Here is a 26,649-nt window from a genome sequence, read left to right on the forward strand (position 1 = left end):
TGGTGGTACAAAACACTTGGTGGTACAGGTTCAAAAACCAGACACATCATTACTAAGATTGGCATTCATAACCCCTTTCAGTATTGACAGTGAGGTTATCACATTGATAATCAATAAAAATTGGCCAATAATTAATAATGACAAAGAGTTAGGAAATAAACTACCGGACAAACCAAAAATAGTTTGGAGAAGAGGTAAAAACATCAAACAAATCATGGAGAGCAACATACGGGGACTACCATGGAGAAAGGGCATGTTTCAATGCAATATGTGTAATTATTGTTCTCATATGAATACTGGGGAAACTTTTTGCATAAGGAATGTTACATATGAAGTGAGACACAAATTTTCCTGTCAGTCTAAAGGTGTAGTATATGTAGCCCAGTGTCAACAATGCCCAGCATTTTATTTTGGGAAAACTGACAGAAAACTCCGTGAATGTGTCTATGAATACTTATATGCTATTAGGAAAAACAAATCTGAAAATGCATTAGCAAAACATACAATGGAAAATCCGAATCATAAATTTCTGTTTAGAGCAGTCGATTGTGTTCCCACAGATGGTAGGGGTGGACCATACCATGTACAATTAGATGTATTGGAATTATACTGGCAGATCCGGTGTAATGCCAGTGTCATTCCTGGACTCAATGAAATATGTTCCCTCTATCCAATATTGAAGCTAAGATGTGTGTGTAGATGAGGATATAACTATACACATATTCCATTTGGATTCAACAGTGTAGTTATATTCATGTATTGACATACTTACACTTATACACTTTTTCATATTATACTTCTTATACATATATTTTATGTGTATGCACTGAACAGATCTATCTCTATTTTCATCATGTATGTCATTTAGAAATTAGTTATTGTTTCAATATCGACTTGTTCTATACAGTTAAATTCTACATCAACCTGGTTTTCTATGATGTTATTGGTGATATTTTTATATATATATTTTATTCAATTTTTCCCAACCCCCCCCTTTTCATACACACGATGCATACCAGATCTACGAGTCTTATGTATTCAGACACACTGTTTTTGCTTGCTTGATACAGTCTTTATACATTGTTTATATACATGGTTCAGATGTATTTCTTGGATCAGCTAGTTCCACTACTATAGACTTATCACCCTCAATGTATATAAGGCACATATCATAGTTTGCAATATTCTTAACAAATTGTTTTAATATTTATTCCATTCATGGTTTTGGTTCACATTAGACTAGTACCAGGTTAGACTACATTCATGGCAATAAAGTTCTTTATTGGGTCAAACTATTATTTGTTTAAATTAATTGTGGCATTCGAATTGTGTTTTTTGCCCCTTTTTTTCCCCTTCCCTTTTTCACATGGTATACATGCTAGATTCATGAGTTTTTCTATAGCAAGCTATTGTTTGACAACAGGATTTTGCTTATGGTAAATACCTGTATTTTATATTATATATTTCTTATGTATTTATTGGATTCGTATCTCATTACTAAGGACCCAATATTGTTAAATATATACATGTTTTAAAAAAGATTTTAAAAAGTTTTTAAAAAAAGTTCTTAATATTTTACAATTTATAACATTTAAATGTCTCCGACTTGTTCAGTTGTTGTCAGATAAGCATGATATTCAATGTTTCACAGCAAACACAGTTTCTTTAATAGTTTAAACTACTTAACACTTAATTAGTATTAAGTTCAGCTGTGGTGTTTGTAATTGTGGCACCACTGGATATATATCTGTAGTTGTTGTATGGTTCTTTGTCTGAAGAAGTCCCACAACTAAGTGGGACGAAAAGCGCTTTACTTTTATCTGTGTGTTTTTTTCATTTCTATCATCCATTAAAGTGGTTTTTACGATACAGTTTCATCATTCTTCTGGTACAGTGGCATTTGCGGTCTACAGCCTTTTGTGTTCAGGTTCTAGAGCAAGTGCTAGTCATAGGAGTTCAGATTTTAGTGCTACTACTGAGAAACCAGCTAGTTCTAAAGGAAAATTTGAAGAGCAGACTTTCTGGCACCTGGACTAGTTTAACCATAGCCTCGCGGTATTGCACGATGTGAAAAACTTGCAAACACACGCATTTTTAAGCCAGAAAGTTGAAAGGGATAGAAATCAGCCCAAAATGGCTAATAGAATTACAATTTCAGAGCTGGAAACCACTCTTCTAGTGTTAGATAGGCAGTACAATGCTCACTACCACTGGTAAGCAGTAGGACTTCCCTCTACCACAGCAAGGTCTGGATAGCTCTGAACACAGAAAATAAAGTCCTGAAACCAGCAAAGCCTGGGATCTGGACTATAATAGCTAGGAGAGTCGGGAAACGAGCAAACAAGATAGTATTTTTTTTTTTGGTTAAAACAGGTTAAACAATGCAATAATACAGTAAATAAACACAGAAAAGGCGAACACAATTGAGTGTGTAGCCCTAAACAATAAATGCAATTAAAACTCTACAAAATTAGCAATTTAAAACTTTTTAAATGAAGCAAGGCAAGTGCACAACTGAAAAATGATTTAAGAGGCAGTAATACAGTAGAATAAGTAGCTAGCCTACGTATATAGAAAAGTCTATATATACAGAAAAGCAGCTAAAGCAACATTAAAACAATTCAGATGCAGTGCAATCTAGAGGACTTGAGTTGTAGCAATATTAAGGCAAATACAGTTTTAATAAATGCTCTATATTTCCAAAATGTCTGAGAAGCACAGTCAAAACACAAGGAGATTCAGGCAATTTTTTTTATTCATATGCCTGGGGAGTTCCAAGATTGGTCTCTGTTTGACATCCTGTTTTGTTACCAGAGAATGCCTTGATTGTAGGCATTTCACCTTTTCTTGCATGGAACTCTTTCTATTGTTCCACCTTTCAGTAATTGCTCTAAAATAAGTACAGGTAAATTTACTTGATTAGGAGTGAGATGAGAGAGTCACTGAAAGGATGGTAACTTTCTGAATTCTGTCTTTTAAGCCTGAAGATATTTCCTCCTCCTACCCAAAGGTCAGAGTTTAGACTAAACCAATTCTTCTTGAAATAGAAAAGTCTTATTTTATGTATAAATATATGTTTGTTTATCTGTCTGTTAACTGGGTAAATGGTAAGTCATTTTCCCAGGTGATCTAAACTATCCAACTATAGACTGGGAAAACTACATCACCACTAGTACACATAGATTCCTAGACTTTGTAAATACAAATGCCCTGGAACAATTAGTCAGAGTACTCACTAGGGAAAAATAACAGCTTGGATCTTGTCCTTATTAATATGAAAGCATCTTGAACCATCTGTTGTGTAACTTCATCCCTTGTTAGGCCTTAACTCAAAGCAGTTTCCTTCTAAATAAAATGAAAACAGAGATCCCTTCCACCCAAGGCACTTTTAGAAATTTCTTTAGGACAAACTACGTACTCCTAAGTGATACATTGGCAAGCTTCAAATCCACACCAAGCCCAGTTAACTCTACTGAATATGCATAAATGTACATCACCACACTATACCAGCATGTTAACAGCTGCATAGATGCAGCTGAACCCTGTAGGACCAAGTGCAGGGCAAACCCTAGAAACAAGCCCACATGATGGAATCATAATATTAAGAAGTTTTTTAATAAATGGAAAATAATGTTCACCAACAGTACGAATAGTGATTCACTGATATAAACAACTCAAGAGCTTAATAAAATCCACAAAAAACAGTTTGAGGCTAAAACAGCTACCCAAGCCAAAGACAATCAGAAGACATTTTTCAGTTATGTTTGTAATCTCAAAATCACAATGCAACAATGTGCTGAGCTGATTGTAAACAATGTTACCTACACTGAGAGAGACTGAAGATATAGAGAACTTACTGGTCAAACAAATTATATCTAACTTTACTCCCTCTCTACCCTTCATCTGTCCCTCAAGTTAAACCTGAAACTGCCAAGCAAATGAAGAACAGCTACAGTCATTCCCCTGCATAAGGGAGGACCTTCCACAGACCCAGGCAATTACAGACCCATAAATTTGACCAGTCTCCTATGCAAAGCCATGGAAAGACTTATCACGGAATTAATCAATCAGGACACAGGGAATCTCCAAACTCTGGACCTGTCTCAGTTTGGATTCATCAAGGGCAGGCCATACTTATTCAACCTGATGGATTTTTTTGTTTTGAAAAGGTCAATAAAGCAATGGATGAAGCCAACATGGTACACACCACATTTCTTGACATGGCCAAAGCTTTTGATGTAATTCCTCACTCAGACATAGTAGAAAAGCTAAATAAACTGGGAATAACCCCCCTATGTCACCAGAGTGAACTGCCAACAGAGAGGACACAGACAGTCAAAATAGGGAAAGTTACCTTCACAAAGACATCAGTCACCAGTGGAGTCCCCCAGGGTTCTGTTTTGTGACCTCTCCTGCTTGGGATCTACTTTTCTGAAGTAAAAGCCAATACCAAAGGCTCTGGCTGACTAAGTTTGCAGATGACTGTAAGCTAGGAGCAGTCACTGAATCATTAAATAACTTGGTCACCATGCAGGAAGGTTTGTTCCAAATAAATAATGGTGTCAAAATCATGGTCTGAAACTAAATGCCAAAAAACACTACTGTATCCTTTGAGGAGTCATCAACCCTAGGGAACTACCACACCGACGATACCCCCATAACCGTTGATCTAGTTGTTCTGGATTTGGGAACTTATGAGGATAGTCACGTAACTTTTGACTAACATGTCTATTGTTGTAAGAAAGTCCTTCTGTATTACACAGCTTAAAAACAGCTTATAAACAAAGGGATTGAGTCAAGCTCTAGGGGTGTTATCTTCCCCCTTAACTCAGCCCTCAATAGAGAATTCATTAAATATAATGCCACCTTTGCCATGTATCTTTCCAGACACATGCAACAACTAGAATGCCCACAGAGTTACCTTACTAAAAGGGTACAAGGCCTAAACAAAAAATATGGACCTACTCAAAGCTCTGCCACTATACTCTATAGCCTACAGACTGCTAAAAACGTACCTTTGCCTGGCATACAAGACATCCTCTGACTCACTACTGATGGATTTACTGCACATCAGCAAGTCAAATCGTATCAGAAATGCATGGTCTAAAGATCAAAACCTCTTCTGCAACATCAACAGAGCAGTTTGTGGGGACAGGTATATTTTCCAGAGGATGGCGGTGTTGTGGAACAAACACCCCATACACAGAAAACAAAGTTCATCCCTGTCCATTTTCAAGCGCAAGTTAGATCTGTGGATGGGAAACAGAAAATTTACCCTAGGACTGCCCTACTACTAATGAATAGAGGCAGTTCCTAAATGCTTTATCTCATGCTCTGATACCCTTAAAATATCTATGGTATGATCCCAGTTATTCTTATTAGGGTAATATATAATTATCATCCATGCAGTGGGTAAGGCCAATCTATAACAAAATTGGATAGGTTATTTCAAGCACAAAAAGGGAAACTGGTTTGGGTTTAAAATGGCCTGCAAGGGCAGCTAGCCTAGTACTTACCTTTGAACTTATCTGATACTGGAACCCTTTTTAACCACAATCTGAGTCAGAGCTAATATAAAAGGCAACAGTATACATTGATGAGACTGCAATACAAACAAATAAAAAATATGATTGATACAAGACGGCCATATATACACAATATTCAATGAGAGATAGTATACAAATATATTTTAGCAGAGTAAAGTCAATGCAACATAACATTATAGCAAATTGTTGTTGTTCAAAGAATATGTTTGCCAAAGGTAAAGTGTTTAAAATGACTCACAGTGATATTAGAAGCAAGTGGTTCAAAGGGATAGTGCAGACAGAAATTATCATGGCGTATAAGATGTGACAAGAAGGACAAATATGTACAACAGTGAGACAGCCTGCTTGACTAAAACGAAATCATGAGGTCACACAGGCTGGGTTAGATGACAAATCCATTAAGATGTGTTGTTATCTACACATATCAGAGGGATAATTAGAGGGTATGGGAGAGAGAGGGTATGGGATAGGTACTAATTACTGTCTATTTCTGTCATTACTGGATGGGGACTCAGTACACTTCCTTCTATCCTTCTAACTGTCCCAGCCCTTTCTGCCTTCTGATTCTGCAGTTACTTGTCCAAAGATTCATTGTTTGTTTGAATTGCTCTACTTACACTACACATAATAGAATGGTCAGTTTTTCTTGGGTAATTTCTATTGTATCTTGGAACTGGAGGGTAAAAAGCTATTTTCACAGCTGCATTGTTTTCTTTTTTCTTCCAACTTTTATATATATTTTTGGAAAACAGGCTTAATAACAGCTTTTTATTCAAGGGTGCATCCCTTAACTGCTGCTTCAGATCGGATTTAAATTCTTACTGAAGCATGTATTCCGAAAATAGTGGCTTTGGCTGCCCCACTCACAGCACAGGCATCTACATCATACCCACATTTCATAGCACGCTTTTACATTGTCAGCCAAGTCTGTGTGATTTTAGAGGCCACCACTCATATTCCTTTGCCACATCTTCATTTGCGTGAGAATATCCACTGCAAAGTGCTCAGAAATGAAAATTAATTTCTCTGAATCCAAGAAGAGACTAGGTGTACACCTTTTCTCTCTCTGTTCCCTGACAGTGGTGAGGGGGTTAATTAATGGTACCAGTTTAGACCCTTAGATCCCCTGGCTGCATCAGAAAACAGATTTGGAGGTTTATGGGAGGAAGGGGAGGAGCCTGCTAACATACTGTCATATACTTCTCTGTGAAATTTTTGTAATCCAAACATGTAGGAGTAAAGACAGATGCAAGCAGTGTGATGTCGAGTAATCAGATGCTAGTAAATGCTGGAATGGCTGTAAGAGTAGTAATGTCAGAAATAACAGGAACCACCCGGGACAATGTAGATTGTTCAAATAGGACATTAGAAGTAGGAATCTCCTGTAAAGCTTAGGGCATTTCATATATTTGGAGGAAATACTGATTTGTGCTGGACACTTGGGAACTAGCAACCAGCTGTGGTCCTGTTATCACTGTGGTCTAGTTCATCTGTGATGTCAAATGTCTGCTGTCTGCCTCCAGGACTAATGCAGCTAAGAACTAGGCAGGCCTTGTGATGGTTGAAGGGCAAAGTTACTCCTCATACAGACCAAACCCTTAGGCTTGAGTAGCACCAGTGGAGTTTCTGAGGCTACACAACGACTGTCTTGAAATACTTCACAACCAACATGATAGGTTTTCCATTTTTCTTTCTTGGTCCTTGCATTTTTCTTTTTTATCTTTACTTTTAGAAAGAAAAGAAGTTTCTTCACTTCAGAAAGACTCTAGATTTTGTATACAGCAGCAGAGAGTTTTCTTGTCAAATGTTTTGCAGTGTTCACAAGAGATGACCTGATGTTCTCTACCTAAGCAGAGCAGGCATTAAAGATGGTTATCTTTCAAGGTAAATTGTCATCTGCCGGTGCACTTATTGGTAATATGTTTCCAGGGATATCATGAGCCACAAAAAAAAAAGACAGCTCCCAAAACAAATTACAACACATTCTGAGAAAATTTAGGACCATTGTTTCTCAAGCTGGGGTATTTTTTGCTCTTGAAGTAGTCTGGCAGGAGTTAAGAGACTGACGCCTATATACTTCTTATGGCACAAAAAGAAAGGAAGATGGACCTGGATGTTTTCTTATTTACTATCAAGCATCATGTAGACATTGTTGGTATGGAAAGAAGAACAGTACCATTATAAGAATGTCCAATAGATCTAGAATTCCTGGCCAGAAGGACTGAAGTCCACCTGCAGCTAATTTCAATGTATAAGGAATTATAATGCAGCCATGATTAAATAAAAGTTATGTACTCACCATAACGATGCATCTGTGTTGTTTGTTTTCAACCTTCCTTAACAGTTGGGTTTTGGATCCGACTTTGGATCTGACTTCAGCCATTTCTCAGACTTTGGATCCACAGCTTATGCCCCTCTACCCATTATTCCCTCCAAACTCTGTATTACCTCATATCAAGTTTGCCCCCTTAGTCTTTAGATCTAAGAAGTAAATAACAAAGGTATACAGAACAGAAGAGCAAATTACTATTAATTCTATAGACATGGGAGTGAAGAGCATTTGGAGCTTAATCAGGGAAAATACCAATATGGCACATCACCCCAGGTCATATCAGGAGTTCATATATGCATCCTCCAAAAATGGAAGGGGGAAAGGAGGGACGGAAGTTGAGGAAGGATGAAAACAGACAGCACAAATGCATTGTTATGATGAGTACATAAAGTTTGTATCTGATTTTGTCTTTTTTATTTCTCAACTGCTGGGACAGAATCCCCAGCTGCTAGAACCCAAGGTGGTCTTCATGGAAGGATATTCCAGAATATGACAGAACCAAACACCGTCCTCTCCCTATAAAAAATATCCAACTTGTAATGAGCAATAAAAGTATGAGAACTGAACCAAGTGGCAACCACACAAATGTTATCTACTGACGTTCTTGAACAGAAAGTGGAAAAACTGGAAATGGATCTTGTGGAATGAGCACCTGGGGGTCTGGTAATGTCAAGCCATATAAACCTGGGAAATACAATCAGTGAGCCACCTAGCTAAAGTTACTTTAGACACAAAATGGGCCAATTTAGCCTTTGAAAAGAAACAACTGGTCAGATTTCCTGAAATTTTTGTTCTATGCAAGCAGAATCCAAGTTGTCCGTGCACATCCAACAAATAAAGTATACATTCCCCCTTATTAGAGAATTTTGGAAAGAAAACTGACAAATTAATAGACAGATTGAGTACAGATTCTAATGCTACCTTTGGAAGAAAAAAAGGGTTGGTGTGAAGGGAAACTGTCTTAATGAAAAGTAAAGTAAGGTGGTTGACAAGATGGTGCCTGAAGTTCAGCTATTCGCCTAGCTTACATTAAACAGCATCTAGAAAAATGGTCTTCAAAGACAAGAATTTCAAGTCCACTTTGGCTGCAGGCTCAAAGTGGAACTGATTCAAGGCCTGAAGAAGTACTGCCAGATCCCAAGGAGGAGTGGGATCCTTAATAGGTGGTTTGAGTAGAAAAGTACTTTTAAGGAATGCCTTGCACAGCCTGAGAAAGGCCAAAGAAGAATGGTCTTTGCCAATATGAAAACTGGAAATTCCAGCTAATTGTACTTCGATTGTAGAGTAACTTGCTCTGCTATGGAAAATCGAAGTGAGAAAAATCTAGTTCAGCTAGAATGCTGTTGAGAAAGGAGCTAGGTGTCTCATGGGCCCAAATAGAGAATATTTTCCATCTGCTCTTATACAACTTCCTAGCATAATCCTTTTGGGAAGGTGTAAGGATGTGCAAGACCTGGGAAGAAAGCCTGGCCTGTCTAACCATCAAAAGAAGTAGAGAAACCATTTGGTTAGCTTAAAGGCTTGTATGTCCAGATGAGGTAGTCCAGGTGGGTGAGACAGAAGACCTGGAGAGGGATCCAGAACCCAAGGAGGGAACAATAGATGAGGCCAAAGAAAGGGGAAACCACATTTGATTTTCTAGAATGGGACAATGAGAACCAGCTTGTTCTTCTGTTGCCATGCTTTCTGTAGAAACTGTGAGATAAGGGGACTAGGAGGGTACGCATAAAGAAGATCTGGGGGGCCAATTGTGAATCACAGCATCTCTCGGCGACTCCTCCTCTGGGAGAATCAGGGCAAAATACCTGCTGCATTTAAAGTTGTGGGGAGAAGCAAAGAGATCACAGCATGGCTGATCCCACTGACAAAATATCTGCTTCGCTGGTGAAGAATTCAGAGACCACTTGTGAGGCAGCAGAATAAATTTCTTCAGTCTGTCTGCTAAAACAGCAGACTTTTCCAAAATGTGCATTGCTGATAGAAAGTGGCCAGAAGAGATCACCCACTGCCACACTCTCATTGCTTCTCAATACAAGGAGTAAGAGTGGCTACCCCCATTTGTTGATGTACCAGACTACTGACATGCTGTCTGTCTGTATGGCAATCAAACCCAGGGGATAACGTCAAAAAAGGCCTGCAGTGCTAAGAGAACTGCCCTCATTTCTAGGACAGTGATGTGATAACTGGCCTCTAAGGGGGACCATGTGCCTTGAAATGTGTGTTCCAAATAGTGCCCCCCCCCCCAGCTGGGAATCTTCCATGGTCACCATGGCCTTGGGTAAGAGCAGAACAAAGTGGCATCCCTCGGAAACATCTGGTGCATGAATTCAACACATTACATGCTGCTTGAAAATCTTGGTGATTCAAATGAGAAAGTTCATGGGGTGTCAATTTATCAACTACCGGACTGCAAGTGTCCACTCCAGTACCCTCATATAAAATGTTGCCAGTGGCACAAGAGTAATGGATGCTGCCACTGAACTGAGAATCTGCAGAACCATCTTGGCTGGGGATGAATGAAGAGACAATAGATGCACCACCTGATGCTGTAAAGTCAGTAGTCTGGAATAATGTAGTTTTCCTGTTTGGGAAACTGTATCCAGTTGAGAACCTATGAACTCCAGCACTTGATGAGATTTGCTGTAGTTGGCTGTAATGCCCACATCGAGATATAAACGGAGTAGGTAGTCCTTGGCACAAGTCAGAAGATGCTTAGTGGAAGCAGTGAGTAACCAGTTATCGAGTTAATGAAGAAAAATACTTCCGTAACACAGCTAGAGGTACTGAGGAAAGGAGAACAAACAAAGAATATGTAGTCTTCGCTATACCACCATGGCAGTCCAAATCACTGTTAAAACCAAATTTAATATATAAAACTTAAAACATAAAATCATGAGCAATAGAAATCCAGTCCGATAAGCGCTTTCGGCTATTCAGCCTTCTTCAGATCATAAAGTTGGATTCCACTCATTATAATTTTAAACTAATGTACGTCCAATCTCTCCTTTAATTCACATACACACCCTTCTTCTGAAGCCAATAGTAGTGAAACATTCCAAATGTTCAGCTTCTTTTGTTAGGCAGCTAACCAGGCTCGAAAAAAGTACCTGCCCCTTTTTTTGGCCAATCAATTGTAGCAAAAAGGCCAAGCCTCTTATTTACAACAAATAGTATTTCTCCTGGCTTTTAGTATGGGTTTTAAAGGAACCACACTATTTACGCCGGGAGGGCGATTCGCTCGCATATTTACAATCCAGTTTACTTCACGTAACTCAGTGCGATTATAAACATCTCCTGCTCTTATTGTTTGAGCTACAGTTTCTATGGCTTTAAATCTAAACTTATGAGTAGGATTTTCGGCTACATGCACTGCAAGGGCATTGTTGATGTCCAGATTACCAATATCCCTTAGATGTCTTAATATCTGATATTTAAATCTTTGGTCAGTTTTGCCAATATAGAATGCATTGCACTGACAGCATGATGTTAAATAAATTAAATGCTGGGTGTTACAGTCCGCATAGATGTTAAAAGTATACATCTTGTTGGTAGAGGGATGAATAAATGTAATGGCACGATCAATAAACGTATAAGCTTTACATCTATGACATTTAAAGGTACCTTTCCTTTCTGATCATGGTAGCCGAACAAATCCATCTTTGTTACATAAAAGCCTCTTCATATTTTTCTTGTTCTTAACAAGAACCTTGGGGTATCTCCTACAATACTTTTTATTTTTGCATCCGTTGTTAAGATCGGCCAAAACCTCTTGATTACGTCACAAATTTGCTTATTATCTCTGCTATAAGTAAGTGCACATTTAATATGAGATTCACAAACATGTGTGGCTATATTATAAGGTTGCGGGTGGGTACCGTGATTAGAGAAGTATGGTTTGTCTTTTCCTTTCCTAACCTCTTTATGTTCAGTTTTCATGACTAGATGGGAATCTGAACATCCCCTTTCATAGGTTCATAGGTAGGTACTAGACTATTGGCCCTAGGGCCTATATAAGCCTAGCCAAATGGTACCCTGTCTTTTGCCACCCAAGAAAATTATTTTCCTGTGCCCCTGTCAAGCAGAGCCACAGAAGTGATCCCCGGGGTGAATTTACTATCTCCCATCCAATCATCAAAATTTTTCTTGAAGAGTGCTAATGAGGAGCTTTGTTTGATATAGATAGGTAGTTTGTTCCAGAGTATGGGAAGTTTCTGGGACAGAAATCTATCCCTCCAGCATGTTCTGTTTATTGTGGTGACAAGGTTTAGGTCCCTATAGCGTGTAGCTCAGAGGGATTGGTATTTCTTTATGTGGAGCATGTCCAATAGCTCTGGGTTTGATATAGCTTTGTATGTTAGGCAGAGGTAGCCTCTGAGTAGGCGATATGCGACAGAGTAAAGCTGGAGTTTTTTGAGACGGTCTGCGTAGGGCATCTGTTTGAGGCCAGTAATCCTCTTTGTGAGGTATTTCTGTGTCCTTTCTAGTTGCTGTAGATGTCTTGTGAGGTACATACCAAAAGGGGCGTTGTACTCTATAATGGGTCTAATGAGTGATGAGTAGACGGGAACAATGACCTCTTTTTTCTTGGATGAGAAACCTTTTGTGATGAGGTGTGCCATGTAGAAGGATTTCCTGACTACTGTGGCGATGTGATTATCAAAGGAGAGATTACTGTCCACCTGTGTCCCAAGGTCTCTTATCACACTTTTGTTATTAAGTAGACTACCACCTATGTGGTAGTTCATGGGTACAGAGTTTTTACCAAAAGGGATGACAATGCACTTTTTGGCATTGAGCTTGAGACCATGGCTTTGACACCAGGCATCTGTCTCAGTGAGGCCCTTTTGTAGGCTGTCCACATTATTAGGAGTTTTGATTATGGCTCCTAGTTTGCAGTCATCTGCAAACTTTGTTAGCCAAAGACCTTCTGTGTTAGCCTGTACTTCAGAGAAGTAGATACAAAACAGGACAGGACCTAGGACTGAACCCTGTGGTACTCCACTTGTCACTGGTCTGAAGTTGGATTTGGAGTCTGCTGCTTTCACAGTGTGGGTTCTGTCAGTGAGCCAGTTGGCACAGATTTATACCGAGTTTAGTGAGTTTGTCTATAATTCCAGAGTGGGGGATGGTGTTGAAAGCCTTGGCGAGATCTAGATAGGCTGTGTGAACCACCTTACCCTCATCTACGGCTTTGGTGACCGCTTCAAAGGAGTCTATCAGGTTTAGGAGACATGATCTGCTTTTTACAAACCGGAACTGGGTAGGGTCTAGAGTTTGGAGATTACCAATGTCATTGTTTATGAGTTCCATGATGATACGCTCCATAGCCTTGCAGACCAGGCTCATCAGGCTAATGGGGCGGTAGTTCCCGGGGTCCGTGGTGGCTCCCCCTTTGTGGAGTGGGATAACTGTTGCTGTGTGCCATTCAGTGGGCACAGAGCCTGAGGTGAGGCTATGATTGAACATGGTACTTAGGTGGGGTGCCAGTTTGTTCTGTAGTTCATGTAGAACACAGCCTGGGATGTTGTCAGGTCCCATGGATGCTGTGTTCTTGGCTTTGGAGAGTGTGTTTTTTACCTGTGCAGCCATGATTACAGGAACTTTGCATTCTTCCGGTATAGAGATGGGCCCTTTAGGGGATGAGAGAGGGGTAAAGTTAGCACTGAACCTATCTGCCAGGATGTTGGCAATATCAGTTGGTTCTGTATATTTAGTGCCATTGTGCTGTAACTCAGAGCAGATATGAGTGTTGTCACTGAGATTCTTGACGTATCTATAGAATGCTTTGTGGCTGTCTTTAGAATAAGTGGCAATTTTGTTTTCGTAACTAGCTTTGGAGGATTTTATGCGGGATCTCAGCTTCTTACTGAGGCTGACCACAGAGTTCCTCCAATCATGGGATTTTACTCTTTTTTGCAACAGTTTCTTTCTTCTGTAGTAGAGTTTGTTTATAGCAGGGGACCACCAGATTGGCTTCCTTTTTTTGGAGGATAGCATCTTGATTCTGTTAGGGATTGCACAATCCATGCACTCGTGTAAGTGCTTATAAAGTTCTTCTTTTAAGTTGTTATGTAACCGCAGTTGCTCAGCTTTGAAATCCTTTTCTTCAGTGCATAATCTCGAGGCACGTAATATCTGGTTTTCAAAGATGTTATTATAAACATGTCCCGGATGCATACTCTGTCTGTGTAAATAGTGATGTGTCCAGGTCGATTTCCTAAAGACACCAGTGCTTATTCCTTTTTGTGGCTCAGTATGGATCTTAACATCTAGGAAATCAATTTCTTCTTAGTCAACTCCCTCTGGAGCCTTGTAATGTGTGTCAAATAATTCAATGACTGGAAGACAAAGATCACCAAAGAATAAATTTGCATCCCAAATTTGTCCAAGGCCCTACACTACCTGCTAGGAGGATGGACAGAAGGACTTTCCTTGGCAAGTTCCTTTTTTAGTGGCTGCTGCTACCACCATAGCATCAACTGGGGGGGTGGCCTTGCTGAACTGGGTATGGTCCTTAGGTGCAACTAGGTACCTGTCCAGCTTCGTAGGGATAGGCTCTATCATATCCAGATCCTTTTATGCTTAACATGAAATAAGGTCCACCATTTTGTTCACTGGGAGGACCACCCAGGATGTAGCTGAGCCAGTTCTGAAAACTTCGAGAAACACTGACTCCTCCTGGGAAGGTGTTTTGGAAGACCAACCACCTTTCTGCCTCAGAAGTTTGAGAATCTTTCTGAATGAGACATCCTCAAGGGGTGATCTGGGGACCCCTTCCCATTCATCTAAGTCTGTGTCTTTGGTTAAGGACTCCCGTGGAAAGTCACAATGTGCCTCCTTTTGCACTTATGCTCCTGGGGGGGGGGCCTTCCACAAAAGGATGATCTTGTGGAGACTCAGAAGTCCGTGGGGAGTCCTGGATGAGGACCATCTCAAGGCTTGGATGAACCAGCTGTCCCAGTGGGAAACGATGACTAGGCTCTTGACCCAGGGCAGACAGTTGTGGGGGGGGGCCCAGTGGGGGCAAGAATGTCCTATCTCCCAATGTAGAGATGGCTCTCTCCACTGCATCAAAATCAGAAGCCAAGGTAGAACCCAAGAATACCCTAGTAGGAGCCAAATCCACCTGAATTAGGTGACCCATGGAATTCCTTTGACCCTGCCTTGAAGCAGAATTCAGAACAGCCTCAGTGTTGAACCCCTACCACCAGATCTGGTGCTGAAGACTCTGAGATCCCTCCAGCTCTAATACAGTTGACAGAAGTTGGTTCAGAGAAGACATCAGAGTCAACAAAAATCTGACAGGGACAGTCCTGGAAGTCTCAGTTCAGATACATCCAAAACTGAGGATGGATCAGAGCAGGAGTAACTAAAGGTGTCTGGGATAGTCCAAAGCTCACGAGTCCAATGGAAGATCAGCCAGGAGTACTCTCAACCAAATTTGGGTCCTAAGGAATTTTCTCATCATTCAATCCACATCAGCTATGGACAGGCTCCTGGCAGACCTGAAGGATGAGGAGGTAGATGGAGGTCTTGAAGCTCTAAGTGGCGTGTCTTGCAGGAAAGGAGGGTACATCCATGATGTTATCAGCTCTGGAGAAACTGTTGACTTGGTGGAAGAAAGTGTTGGATCCTAAGAAGTGGGCAGATCTAATGACTTTTAAGTTTTGCAGGTGGAGCCGAAACTGGAGGTGAATGAGGGCAGCATTCAGAGAAGCACTTCCTTGACTCCTTAGGCTTTTCCTAGGACTTTGCCCATTTCTCCCCCTTAGGTTTCTCTGCAGGCTTCTCTGCAGATTGGGAAGCTACAGACACTGAAGAGGAAGATGAGGGAAGTAATCCTGTAATTACCAGCTTGTTTCTGCATTCGACTAACACTCTACAATTAAAGCCCAAACAAATGTCACATTTAACATCAAGATAGGAGGGAAGTTGGCATAAAGGTTCAGGTGTTTACCTTACAAACACAAAGTACAGTGTTTGATTCTCACATGAAGTAATTGGCTAGGCTTAAAATGACCCATAAGGACAGTTAACCTAGTACTAATCTGTAAACCTGTAAAATGACCAGCTCCTAGACAATACACACACTCTGAGTGGGCATCAGAGTTCAGGATCTTGTGACTACATGAAGTACACTTCTTAAACCCAGTGGGTTTGTGTGACATGATAACCCAGTACAGCAAAAACAACAACAACAAAAACAACAAACACAACTGCAATCAAGAAAGACAGCTACAGCAAACAGAAGAATATCTTTATGTTTGAGATAAAGAAATACCAACAATGGTAAGTTATTACTAGCTATCTAGTAGAGAAGACAGGGTGAGAAGCTATGGAAGGGAAAGACACAAGGCCTAAAGTTGCACACATTGTATTATTATTATTATTATTATTATTATATATTTTTTAAGCAGGAGAGGTAAAGTCAAGAAGGGAGTTAAAGACCCAAAGGGAGATCTGAATGAAAAATGACTACAAGTCCAAAAGAAAAGTCACTTACCTAACTACAGCTTGAGCCTAAATGATTTTAAAACTCTCTATACAGTACTATCTACTTGGGATGTTCTTTTCACAAGCCCACCACCCAAAATACTTTTTTTTTCTGACCTGAAATTAGTGTATTCAGTCTGATGACTGCCCTCTTCCCCTATTCTTCCTACTTAATTGCATTCCATCACATCTTCCTTCAAAGCTAAGCTTTATGCAGCTCTGTACCCAATTTCCCTCCTACATTCAGATGTATATAACCTTAATTACACATCTTCTCATCATACTTCTTACACTCCAAATCTTTAGTTATCTTAGTTTTATGATGTGCTATAAAAATTAGTTTCAATGCAGCAAGGAGAGAGGATGTCTAGAACTAGGGTGTCTTCTGCATTATTTTGTAAGTGTTTTATTGTTTTATGTCTTCCAGAAGTTGCAAAGATCTGAGAGATATGTATTTTACACAGGAGATGCTAAAATGTTGGTAGTTTCTGACAATGGGGGTTTAGCTTGTGAACGAAAGTCAGGTGACAAAAAGTGATATCATTCAAGCTAACCCAGCAGTAATATCTGATATTAATTTAAGAACTCTCTGAAAGAGAGAGAGAGAGGGCATTTTGTATTTTGTCTTTGACAGGACAACATCCACTCACTACTTCTGCCTGCTTGTTTTTCTGTAAGTAAGTTTTTAGGGCATATTAACTCTTTTGGATTCAGATAGGCATATAGTAAAGTATAGCTTAAATGTTTTCTTTATTTATTTGTGACTGTCCTGCAATGTTGTTTTAAATATTTCCTGTGATTTTGAATTCTGGTGTAACTGATTACTTACTGAGTATTGTCTTGTTCTTTTATTATTTATTATTAAATGCATTTAAACCTATTACTGTGGCTGATACTTGTGAGACATATTTAAGCTCTTAGTGTACTTGCACATTACACAGTAGGATTGGACACCCTTTGTTAAGAGCCTTAAAGTAGCTGATAAAGAATGGCTGGTGGCAGTCAGAACTACCTTATAGTCTGAACCGAAGGGGGCATAGCTAGTAAACCTGTGCCAGCCTTTCCCAGGAGTGTGTGTGTGTGTGTGTGTGTGGGGGGGGTTTGTATATAAAACAAATCTCAAAGAGTGTGTGTGTCAGCTACTTAGGCAAGGACACAAAGCATTGGTTGGACAGAGAGGGTACTTGAGATCTTGGTTGATTAAGCATATTTGACATGGCTTCTGAGTGCTGAAAATTGTCCAACTGATATAAATGCTTCAGGCCTAAAATTCTGCGTGACGCTATCTAATGACACTTTCTGCTTTCTGTGTCTCATGGACCAAGCTTCCTACAGCAGAGTCTGTATTATTATGGAGACAATATCCCTGCAGTTCCACTGTCTACAGCAGAATCTACCATCCCTCATAAAGCCAGTACAATAGAAATACACTTGCTTTTACGAAATCTGTATATTATACAAATACAACAGTGGCATCAATTGACTTCTAGGGAAATCATTCTTCTCAGTCTGTAAACTGAAGAATATGGTACAGTGTGTAGATAATGTGCACTAACACTGAACACATATGAACTTATTTTAATTTTTATCTATTTTCACTCAGTATATTAACTTTATATGATAATATGACCTATGTGCTTTCATTAACATTTTGCTTGAAAGAACCCAAATACAAAATGACTGAAATTCTATAACACTTATCACAGCAGTATGCAACAGAAAAATGTTCAGTCCTGACACTTCTGGTTTGAAAAACAGCAAACTTGAATATGGATAAAATGAAGCAAATCAACTCTAAAAGCAGTTTTACTCACCTGCCCCCAGACGAGTTCCCCTATTCCCACAAAGAGGCACCACAGCCACTGCTCTGTGTTGAGAGGTGAACAACTGAAAGGCTTTCCCCCAAACTGTACAATCAGTATCTGCAAAAAAGAAGTTAAAATTAAGAAAAAAAAAATACTACCCATGTAGTTCTACAAGTCATGTGTGATTTTTTTATATTACTGCTCACACATTTTATTTTTAGCCTTTAAAAGTTTAATATATGACACTATGCTTAACAATACTGAAGAATGAATAGCTGTACACAGGCTCTGGAAGCACTGACAAGAATAGATAAGAAAGTGCTATTTTAGTCCTGTGACAGTGCTAAGGTAAATAGATCTGCTTTATGTCACATTTCATACTAATAAAAACTGCATTTCTAAGTTCATAACAATGGCATGATTATTATTTTTTTCCAAACACCTTTAATGAATTATCACTTATGACACTGAAAATGACATGATTATTGAACATGAAAATAAAAGTGTAACGGGATACATTTAGGCAGTGATGATTTACAGGTTAAAATATATTAACTCAGATTCAGACCATGCTTTCCAGCTTGTTAGTTTATTGTATGCATCCCTTCTTTTTTATACTTACACTATTGTAGAGTTGATTTGGAGTGATGGTAAGAATGAGCACTATAACTCTTGAGATTCTGCTACATTCAAAGTCAGGCATAACAGTTTAATTGTGGTTTAACCTTAAAAATGACTCATCTTCATAATTTAGCAGTTAAAATTGTAAACAAGGGCATAACTTTCCTTACGTCTTTCAATGCCTACTTACTTTAATAAATAATTAGTACATTTAAATCAGCTCCCCAATAACCTGGTTAAGTATGAAATAACACATTGACAGCACAAAACTATCTCCCATAACTTGCTATAGAACTGTCACTATTTCCCTCCTCACTCTAAGTTTTCTAAATACCTTTTCTCTGCTTAAGTTTTCTAAATTCCTTTTCTCTGCTTTCACTTATCATACTCACATTTCCATTTTCAGTAGTGTATAACTTTCACATGTGCCAGATACATATACAAGAAATTGCAAATTATCCAAAGTTGTACTGTGGTTCTTCACAGCATCCCTCTCAACTGACTGGAATTTTGCAGAATATCCACATTTTTGTCTCATATGTTTTGCCTGTCCCTCATAAAATTTGTGATTTTCTAGCAAATTACTGAGGACTGCAGTCACTAAATAAAAACAGACATCTGAGTTTTGGACTTCATATCCTTCAGAAAACGCATGATAATGCAAAACCTTTTACTCTGCCAACTTTCTAAACATAAACAAGTAATATTTAAAATCTGTCCCTGAGTTGGGACATTTGCTTTGTCCAGAATTATTGTGCTAAGAGTTTGACAGATACCTAGTAATTTTCTGGTAATCATTTCAATTTTAAGATCCCAGTTATTACCTGAAATTATAAAGATTCATAAATGATATAAAGTTATACTGCAATTGATCATAACCTTTTAATAACTACTTAGTTTTTAAGATCCCAGTTATTACTAAAAATTATAAGAAATCACAAATTATGTGAAGTTAAATGATAACTGATCACAATAATCTTTTGATAACAATTTTGTTATTAAGATCACACCTATGACCTAGAATTGATAGAAAAAATGTAAGTGCTAGTGGGGTAGAGATCCTACCATCCACGAAAAAAATTGTACATCATATTTATTTATTTATTGCATCTGTTGACCAGGAAAGTCTGACCGGGCACAGAATCCCCTCTTTAGCAATGTCCGAGGAAGAAAAGCTCCAAACCATACACATTAGATAAACATTTATACATAGTGTAGAAAAAGTGTGCACATATCTAAAGAATAAAGGCATTTTTTAAAAAGTTAATACATTGTAAAGAAAGTCACTCAATAGTACTTTGAAAGTCTGCATAGTAATGGAGTCATTGCAGATAATACAATAAGGCTCAGATACAGACTATTGTTTTGAGCAAAGGAAGATGATGAGCTTAATTCAATATACAGACATAAACTTCAGTGGGCCAGTAGCACTGGCTATACAGATATGTAAATTTCAGTGGACCAGCAGCATTGTATAATTCAATAAGCAGTTTCATAATAACACATACAATGGACAAAAATTTGCAGAAAAGCAGCAGCCTTTTATACATTATTTTTTTTTTTTTTTTTTTTTTTTTTTTTTACTGATCGAAGGAGGTGAAAGACTAGATGTGACTGAAAGTATGAACAAGGAGGAAATGCAATGGAAAATAGGATTCTTTAGGTGAATGTAAGAAGGATGAAGTGATTAGAAAAGTTTGTGGAAGAGTAATAGTTATGGCAAGTGGTGAGACTGCTGTTAAAAAAAAAAAAAAAAGATCAGTGAAAATCACTTCAGATTGGTGGAAATGTTACCATTACAATATCTCCTTACTCTGTGATACAATTGCTGAATGTTTTAGGCAATCAGTATGAGGCCTATGACATCCAGGCTGATAAAAGCTGGGAAGTTCATCCCATATGTGTTCCTAGGTTTTCATTCATCTTTTTGGTATGAGCACAATTGTATACTACCTTGTGGAGGAAAACAAAACAAAACAAGAGGCATTATCAGACTGGGACCTATTACCAGCTTTCTGTTGAAGGGGCATATTGCCTTGTATAAGTTGTTCTAATCAGGCCTGCTGGATGAAATGAAGCCTGAGTTTTGCTAATGAACCTAAATTCCAGCACAGGATGACAGTACATCTTCATTTATCAGTTTGGAATTTATTTATTTATTTACTCATTCATTCATTCATTCATTCACTCATTCATTACCATATGTTTTTTAGGAAAATCTGATTGGGCAAAAAAAAAAAAGACAAACAAACAAAAACCTTTTTTCAGTGGAGGTCTGGGAAGAAAATCTCCACAAAAATTTCAAATTTACAAATACAATAAAATTTCCAAGACTACATACTGAAACATAACATAACTACAGATGGGCTTGCATTAGTACGAGATTGCACAAGCTGTAGTTTCAATATAATCAGTAATTAACTATATACAAGGAGAGAAAGAGAGTATGTGTACTAGCAAAATAATATGAACTAGTTTTGTCTTAGGAAAAGGTCAGAAGGATGAGAGCAAAATAATGTCTTTATCTCATTGGGTAGCGTTAGACAGGATAGATTGGTTAAAGGGAGGATTTGTGCATGATATTAGCCTAGTGTCAAGCAAGAGCTTAGTCATGAGGTGTTGTTCACGTCTTAGTCTTAAACCTTTCAGTTTTTCTACTAGTCTAAGTTGCACGTGGATGGTGTTCAACAGTTTAGTGACAGAGTACAGTGAGTCATCTACTGTAACAATTGATTTTCTGGTTGTTAGTTGGTGAGTAATGTTGCAGGATGCCGTTTACTAATGGGCAGTTTTCTAATTTACAGATTAGATTGTGTGCTGTAAGTAGGTGCTTACAGGTTAGACAGTGTGGTAGCTCAATCCATTTTAGCTGTTTTAAGGCCAGATAATTAAGGGTTGTCTAGAAAAGGTTGGCTACAAATTATTATAATATGCATGTAGTTTCATCTTACGGGTGGAATACAAGTTAGTAAGAAATTAAGATGCATAACGGAATAATAGAAGGAAATAGGAAGAGGTAATGGTTCTTCTAACTGATTCTGAGAGATAGGGTCTCATTCTGTAGAGGAAGCCAAGCTACTGACATGTTTTTTTTTAATTACGTACAATGTGTAGCTAAAATTTTACATTTTCATCTACTGTGACTCCTAGCAATTGAGTGTGTGGTACTGTTTCTGTTGTGGTGTTTGGTGATGTACTGTGAAGGGTATGTTTTGGTCTGAATGCTGTTTAGGTATGAATGGCATTAGCTTGGTTTTATTTAAGATTAGGTGAGAGGTTATTATTAGCCATGACTTTCTTTCTTTTGAAGGCTTGGAGATGAGCAGATAAGGGTTGAGTCATTTACATATTGGTGCTATGTTGGCATGTTTTGGTTGTGATGTGGAGATTACTAATGAATTATGTTAAATAGTAATAGACCTAATACTGGCCCCTGAGGTACTGGGAGGAATGATAAGAATTTGTGTTGCCATTTCATAGCTTGGTGCCTAGTGGAAAAGTAGCTGTGAAACCATAAGTGTGATGGGTGGTCAAGGTCTAAGGAAAAAAAGTTCAATCAACAGTTGTTGGTAAGAAACACTGTCAAAAGCTTTGAATGGGTCAAAGAACAGAGATGAGACTAGGTTACCTGTATTCTTGTGAAGGTTGATGGTGTTGGTGAAACTAAGGGGGGGGGGTTGTACTGTTATGTGTTTGGAAACCATGTTGGGTTTTGGAAAGGAGATTATTATTAGTAAGATAGTTGAGGGGGTTTACATGGATGTATTTCCCTAGAACTTTTGATAATGGAGATAAAATAGCTATGGGTCTGCAAATGGAGACATTTGTGGAGTTATCAATTTTGTGTACAGCTCTAATGATTTTTTTTTCCAGAGAGCAGATACATAGGTTTCTCAGATGGATCAGTTTATCACAACAGATACTGGGTAGGCCAGTACATCTACTGCAATTTTAAATATACTCTGCTGGAAGATTATTGATGGCTAAGGTGGTGGACTTCAGACTGAGAAAGTATTTTCTAATAGTCAAGGTTGGGACATGTTGAAGACTGAATGAAATTGGTTGATTTTCTATACTAGCAGGGATGGGGATAAGGAACTGGCTTTGAACAAGCTAAGAACTTCATATAAAATGGGTGTTAAATTCAGTAGCAGTGTTGTGAGTGCTGTTGTTAGTGGTTCATGGGAGAGTGGTAATGTGACCTGCATGAAGAAAATTGTTTATTGAGATCCATAATAATTTAGAATTATTTTGATATTCATGCTGTATGTTGGCATAAGATTGTTTATGTGATTTAATTTGATGTTTGGCACAGTTTTTACATTGACTATAATTTTTATAGGTGCTTTTGTTTTATTTCTGCTTTAGTCTTTCCAAGCTTTGCGTCTATGTCACATAAGTTGTTTAATTTGTTTAATTAACCATGGTGCTGGGTTTGTTTTATTCATTTTGCCCTTACTGGAACTAGGTCATTTAGTATATTAAGAACAGTTGTACTGAATTGTGAGACACCATAATCTAAAGGCATATATTCTATCATGCTCGAGTAACAGTGAACCAGGTTTCAGGTGAAGGTGTCTTTGTTGAATGTGGATAGGTTGTGTACTCAGTTGCATAAGACTGTTTTTTTTGTTTACATTGGTTTGTTGTCTCACTTGTGACTGTAGGGTTGTGGTCCTTGATTTTATTAAGGAGGCATGCAGAGATACATATTTTGTTAGTCCTGGTAGTGACTATCTGATCTAGTGCAGGTTTGCCTGTTAATACTTTTATTGTATCTTTGGTGGAGTTGATAAGCTGGGTAAATGTATATAGGTTACCAGAGTTAATGACTTGCGTGTCAATGTTAAGGTCTCCCAGAATGATAACTTTCTGGGCATTGTTGTAAGATATCCCTCAACTGATATTATTTCGAGATGGTATGCAGAGGGCTATGATGGATATGCTTTTATGTTTACTAATTTTCAAGACAGAAATGAGTATTTTTGCATTATTACATTTTGGGGGTATCTGGCAAGTTCAAATGTGTTTTTATTTATGTTGACTACTCCACCTATTATTTTACGTTTTCAGTCCAGTCTGAGGATATTACATCCAAAGGGCAAGATTTCTTCATCTTTCACTTCTGGTTTTAGCCACGTTTACCTTATTACAAGAATATCAGGAGAATACAAGGCTGTACATGTATGGAAGTCAGGTAGTTTGTTGCAGAAGTTTCTTAGATTCACATTAAAGCAGAGTAAGCTGATCATCTTTTTTTGAGGAGGAGGTATTAGAGAGTGGGAAGGTTTGGGGAAATGGGTGTGCTTTGTGGGTCTTTTGAGGGTTCAAAATTTGGATGGATATCACCAATAAGGTTGAGTGGTGCTGTGAAGTGATGATTTGAGTATGGCCATTTAAATTTGTATGTGTGTTTTATGTCAAATGTGCACAGTATGGGTATGTAAGTATGGTATTTGTATTTAAACAGGACAATACATGCAGTTTGGTACAGGTCTGGTGAGGGGAATTCTGGGCATGAATAACCTGTCCTAAACTGATCACCTAAAGGATCTGTCTCTGTGTTCAGTCATCTACAGGCTGCTGAGAGGGGAACTCTGCCTGGTTTGCAGGGGCTTCCTCAGACCCAGCCCTGATGGATCTGTTGCACATGTGCAAAACAAACAGCACCAGAGACGCTATATCCAGGTATCTGAACTTGGCTTATGAGATAAAGAGAATGTGCTGGAGAGGCAGACATGTGTCCCAAATGATCCCTATTCTAAGAAATAGGTTCTTATCCATGTAAAAACTGGATGGGAAATCATAAATTTACACCCGGTCTGGCTCCCATGTCCATTATTGACAGAGGCCATCAATAAGAAAAGTATTATTTTAGCTAACCTTCAACACTTCCCGTACAAATCCCTTAGTTACTTCCCAACTAACCACCCCCCCCCCCACAATGACATGCATGATACTTGGGACCCAAATGGACTGGGGTGCATGGCTGTGCTTGTAAGGGCCCTAGAGATCCTAGTAACAACCTATAAAACCATGTTGAGATCATAGGAGGACAAACTGTGTGTTGGGTTCTGTGGGTAGGTGGGTGTTGACTGGAAGAAGTATATTATACACTGCTGAGTGTCCAAGTAGAGTCAAAAGAAGAAGTGTAGCTATTTGAGAAGTTGACATTGTGTAGGATAGGAACATCAGGTTAAGTAAGTTGTGACAGCTGTTGTGCAAGTAAAAGTAATAGGCATAATTGTATTCATTCTGTTTTATTTATTTTTATTTACATTTTGTTGTCTGGCTTAGTCCCACTAGGCCAATGGCGTCTTTTCAGGGGAGACCTAATGAAAGTAGGTAGGGAGTTTTGGTTTGAAAATATAGGTTATGATTGGTAGCATGAGTTGCTTAGATGAGGTGCATAGATTGATTGTTTGGATGTGCTAGTGTAGAAACTTTGTTATTCATTGCTGAAAACTGGTAGAAGGAGATGGCTGAGTTTAAATCTAGTGTAAGTGGAGGTGGGTGGGAACTGGGGATAGAGTAGGGTAGGGTACAGCATTGGAGCGATGCAGGGTATAACAAGTTGGCCAACATGCCTATAGCAATGTCTGTCTATTTCAGAAACAATTACTTTTCTCATTCAGTTGCAGCAGGTGAGTGTTCTTTCTCCTCACCTGTTTCAAGTGGATGCAGCAGGTGAGTGTTCTTTCTACTCATTTTTAAAAAAGAGGGAATGCCCAAAAACACAGAGTTTTACTTGCCTGAACTAAGAGAGTGCAAGAATGTAACCAGGAGTGTATCTATTGTAAACAAACAAGCAGGGAATATGATAGGAGGAACAGCAGTTGCAGACTGGAGTATAAAGTGGGTGGATGAGCAAGAGTTGTTGGCACTGAGCATACAAATGGCCTCTGTTGAAAGCTGCTGACAGCAAACCCTAAGAGTTTGAAAATAAATCATGATATGGCTAAATTTTAGAGGGGAGTCCCTGACATTTATGTGAGGATATAATGTGCTTTGGTACAACATCCTTTACTTGTGTAAATTAAAAGTTATGTACTCCCCATAACTAGGCATCTGTGTTGTCCATTTTCATTCTTCCTCAACATGTGGGTTCAGATCTGATCCTTGGGTGTGACTCGGCCAAATACTCCTGAAACTCTCGAGCTACTCCCTCTTTCCATAATGCCTTAGTCTATCCCCATTACCTCAAATCAAGTTTGTTGCCATAAGGACCCTATACAGATACAGGAATAGCTGACAGAAAAAAAAGGGCTTAAATCCAGAACTGTAAGATCCAAAACACAGTCCAACAGGTTTCTCACGAAGATCTAAGGATGGGAGATGGATGGGACGGAGGTTGAGAAAGAATGAAAATGGACAACACAGATGCCTAGCTATGGTGAGTACATAACTTTTAAATCTGAATTTGTCCTTTTCATTCTGCCTCAACACATATCCCCAGCTATGTTGTCCTTGGGTGGCCCTCATGGAAGGATATTCCAGAGTACCACCGAACCAAAGGTGGCTCTACTTCTAGATATAAGATACAATTTGTAAAAAGTTGGACCATATGGCTGCTGCATGAATATCATCAATATATGTTCTTGACCAAAAAACAGATGAAGCAGCCGTGGATCTGGTTAAATGAGCCTTGAGTGGTTTTGGTAGGGGAATGTCTTGTTGAGAATAGATGCAAGAAATACAATCAGTAATCCATTTGGTTAAAATGCCTTTAGAAACTTGGAAACACAGTCTCTTTGGTGAAAAGGAAACAAATAGTTGACCTGATTTTCTGATTTGTTTTGTTCTGTGAAAATAAAAGCTTAATTGTCCATGTACACCAAGTAGATGAAGCATG

The 26,649-nt window shown here is 38.6% G+C and overlaps 1 protein-coding gene across 6 annotated transcripts in view; it reads right to left on the reverse strand.

Annotated features, from left to right (window-relative positions):
- LOC122809137 (plasma membrane calcium-transporting ATPase 3) overlaps positions 1–26,649 on the reverse strand; it is a 4,021,470-nt gene that overhangs the window by 248,007 nt on the left and 3,746,814 nt on the right. For all 6 annotated transcript variants that reach the window (XM_044080406.1, XM_044080412.1, XM_044080407.1 and 3 more), the window contains one exon: positions 18,186–18,293. In XM_044080406.1, the coding sequence (XP_043936341.1) occupies positions 18,186–18,293 (108 nt within the window). The remainder of the gene's footprint in view (positions 1–18,185; positions 18,294–26,649) is intronic.

Source organism: Protopterus annectens, chromosome 8.part0, assembly GCF_019279795.1.
Source record: "Protopterus annectens isolate FY-2018-M chromosome 8.part0, PAN1.0, whole genome shotgun sequence".
Lineage (NCBI taxonomy): Eukaryota > Metazoa > Chordata > Ceratodontiformes > Protopteridae > Protopterus > Protopterus annectens.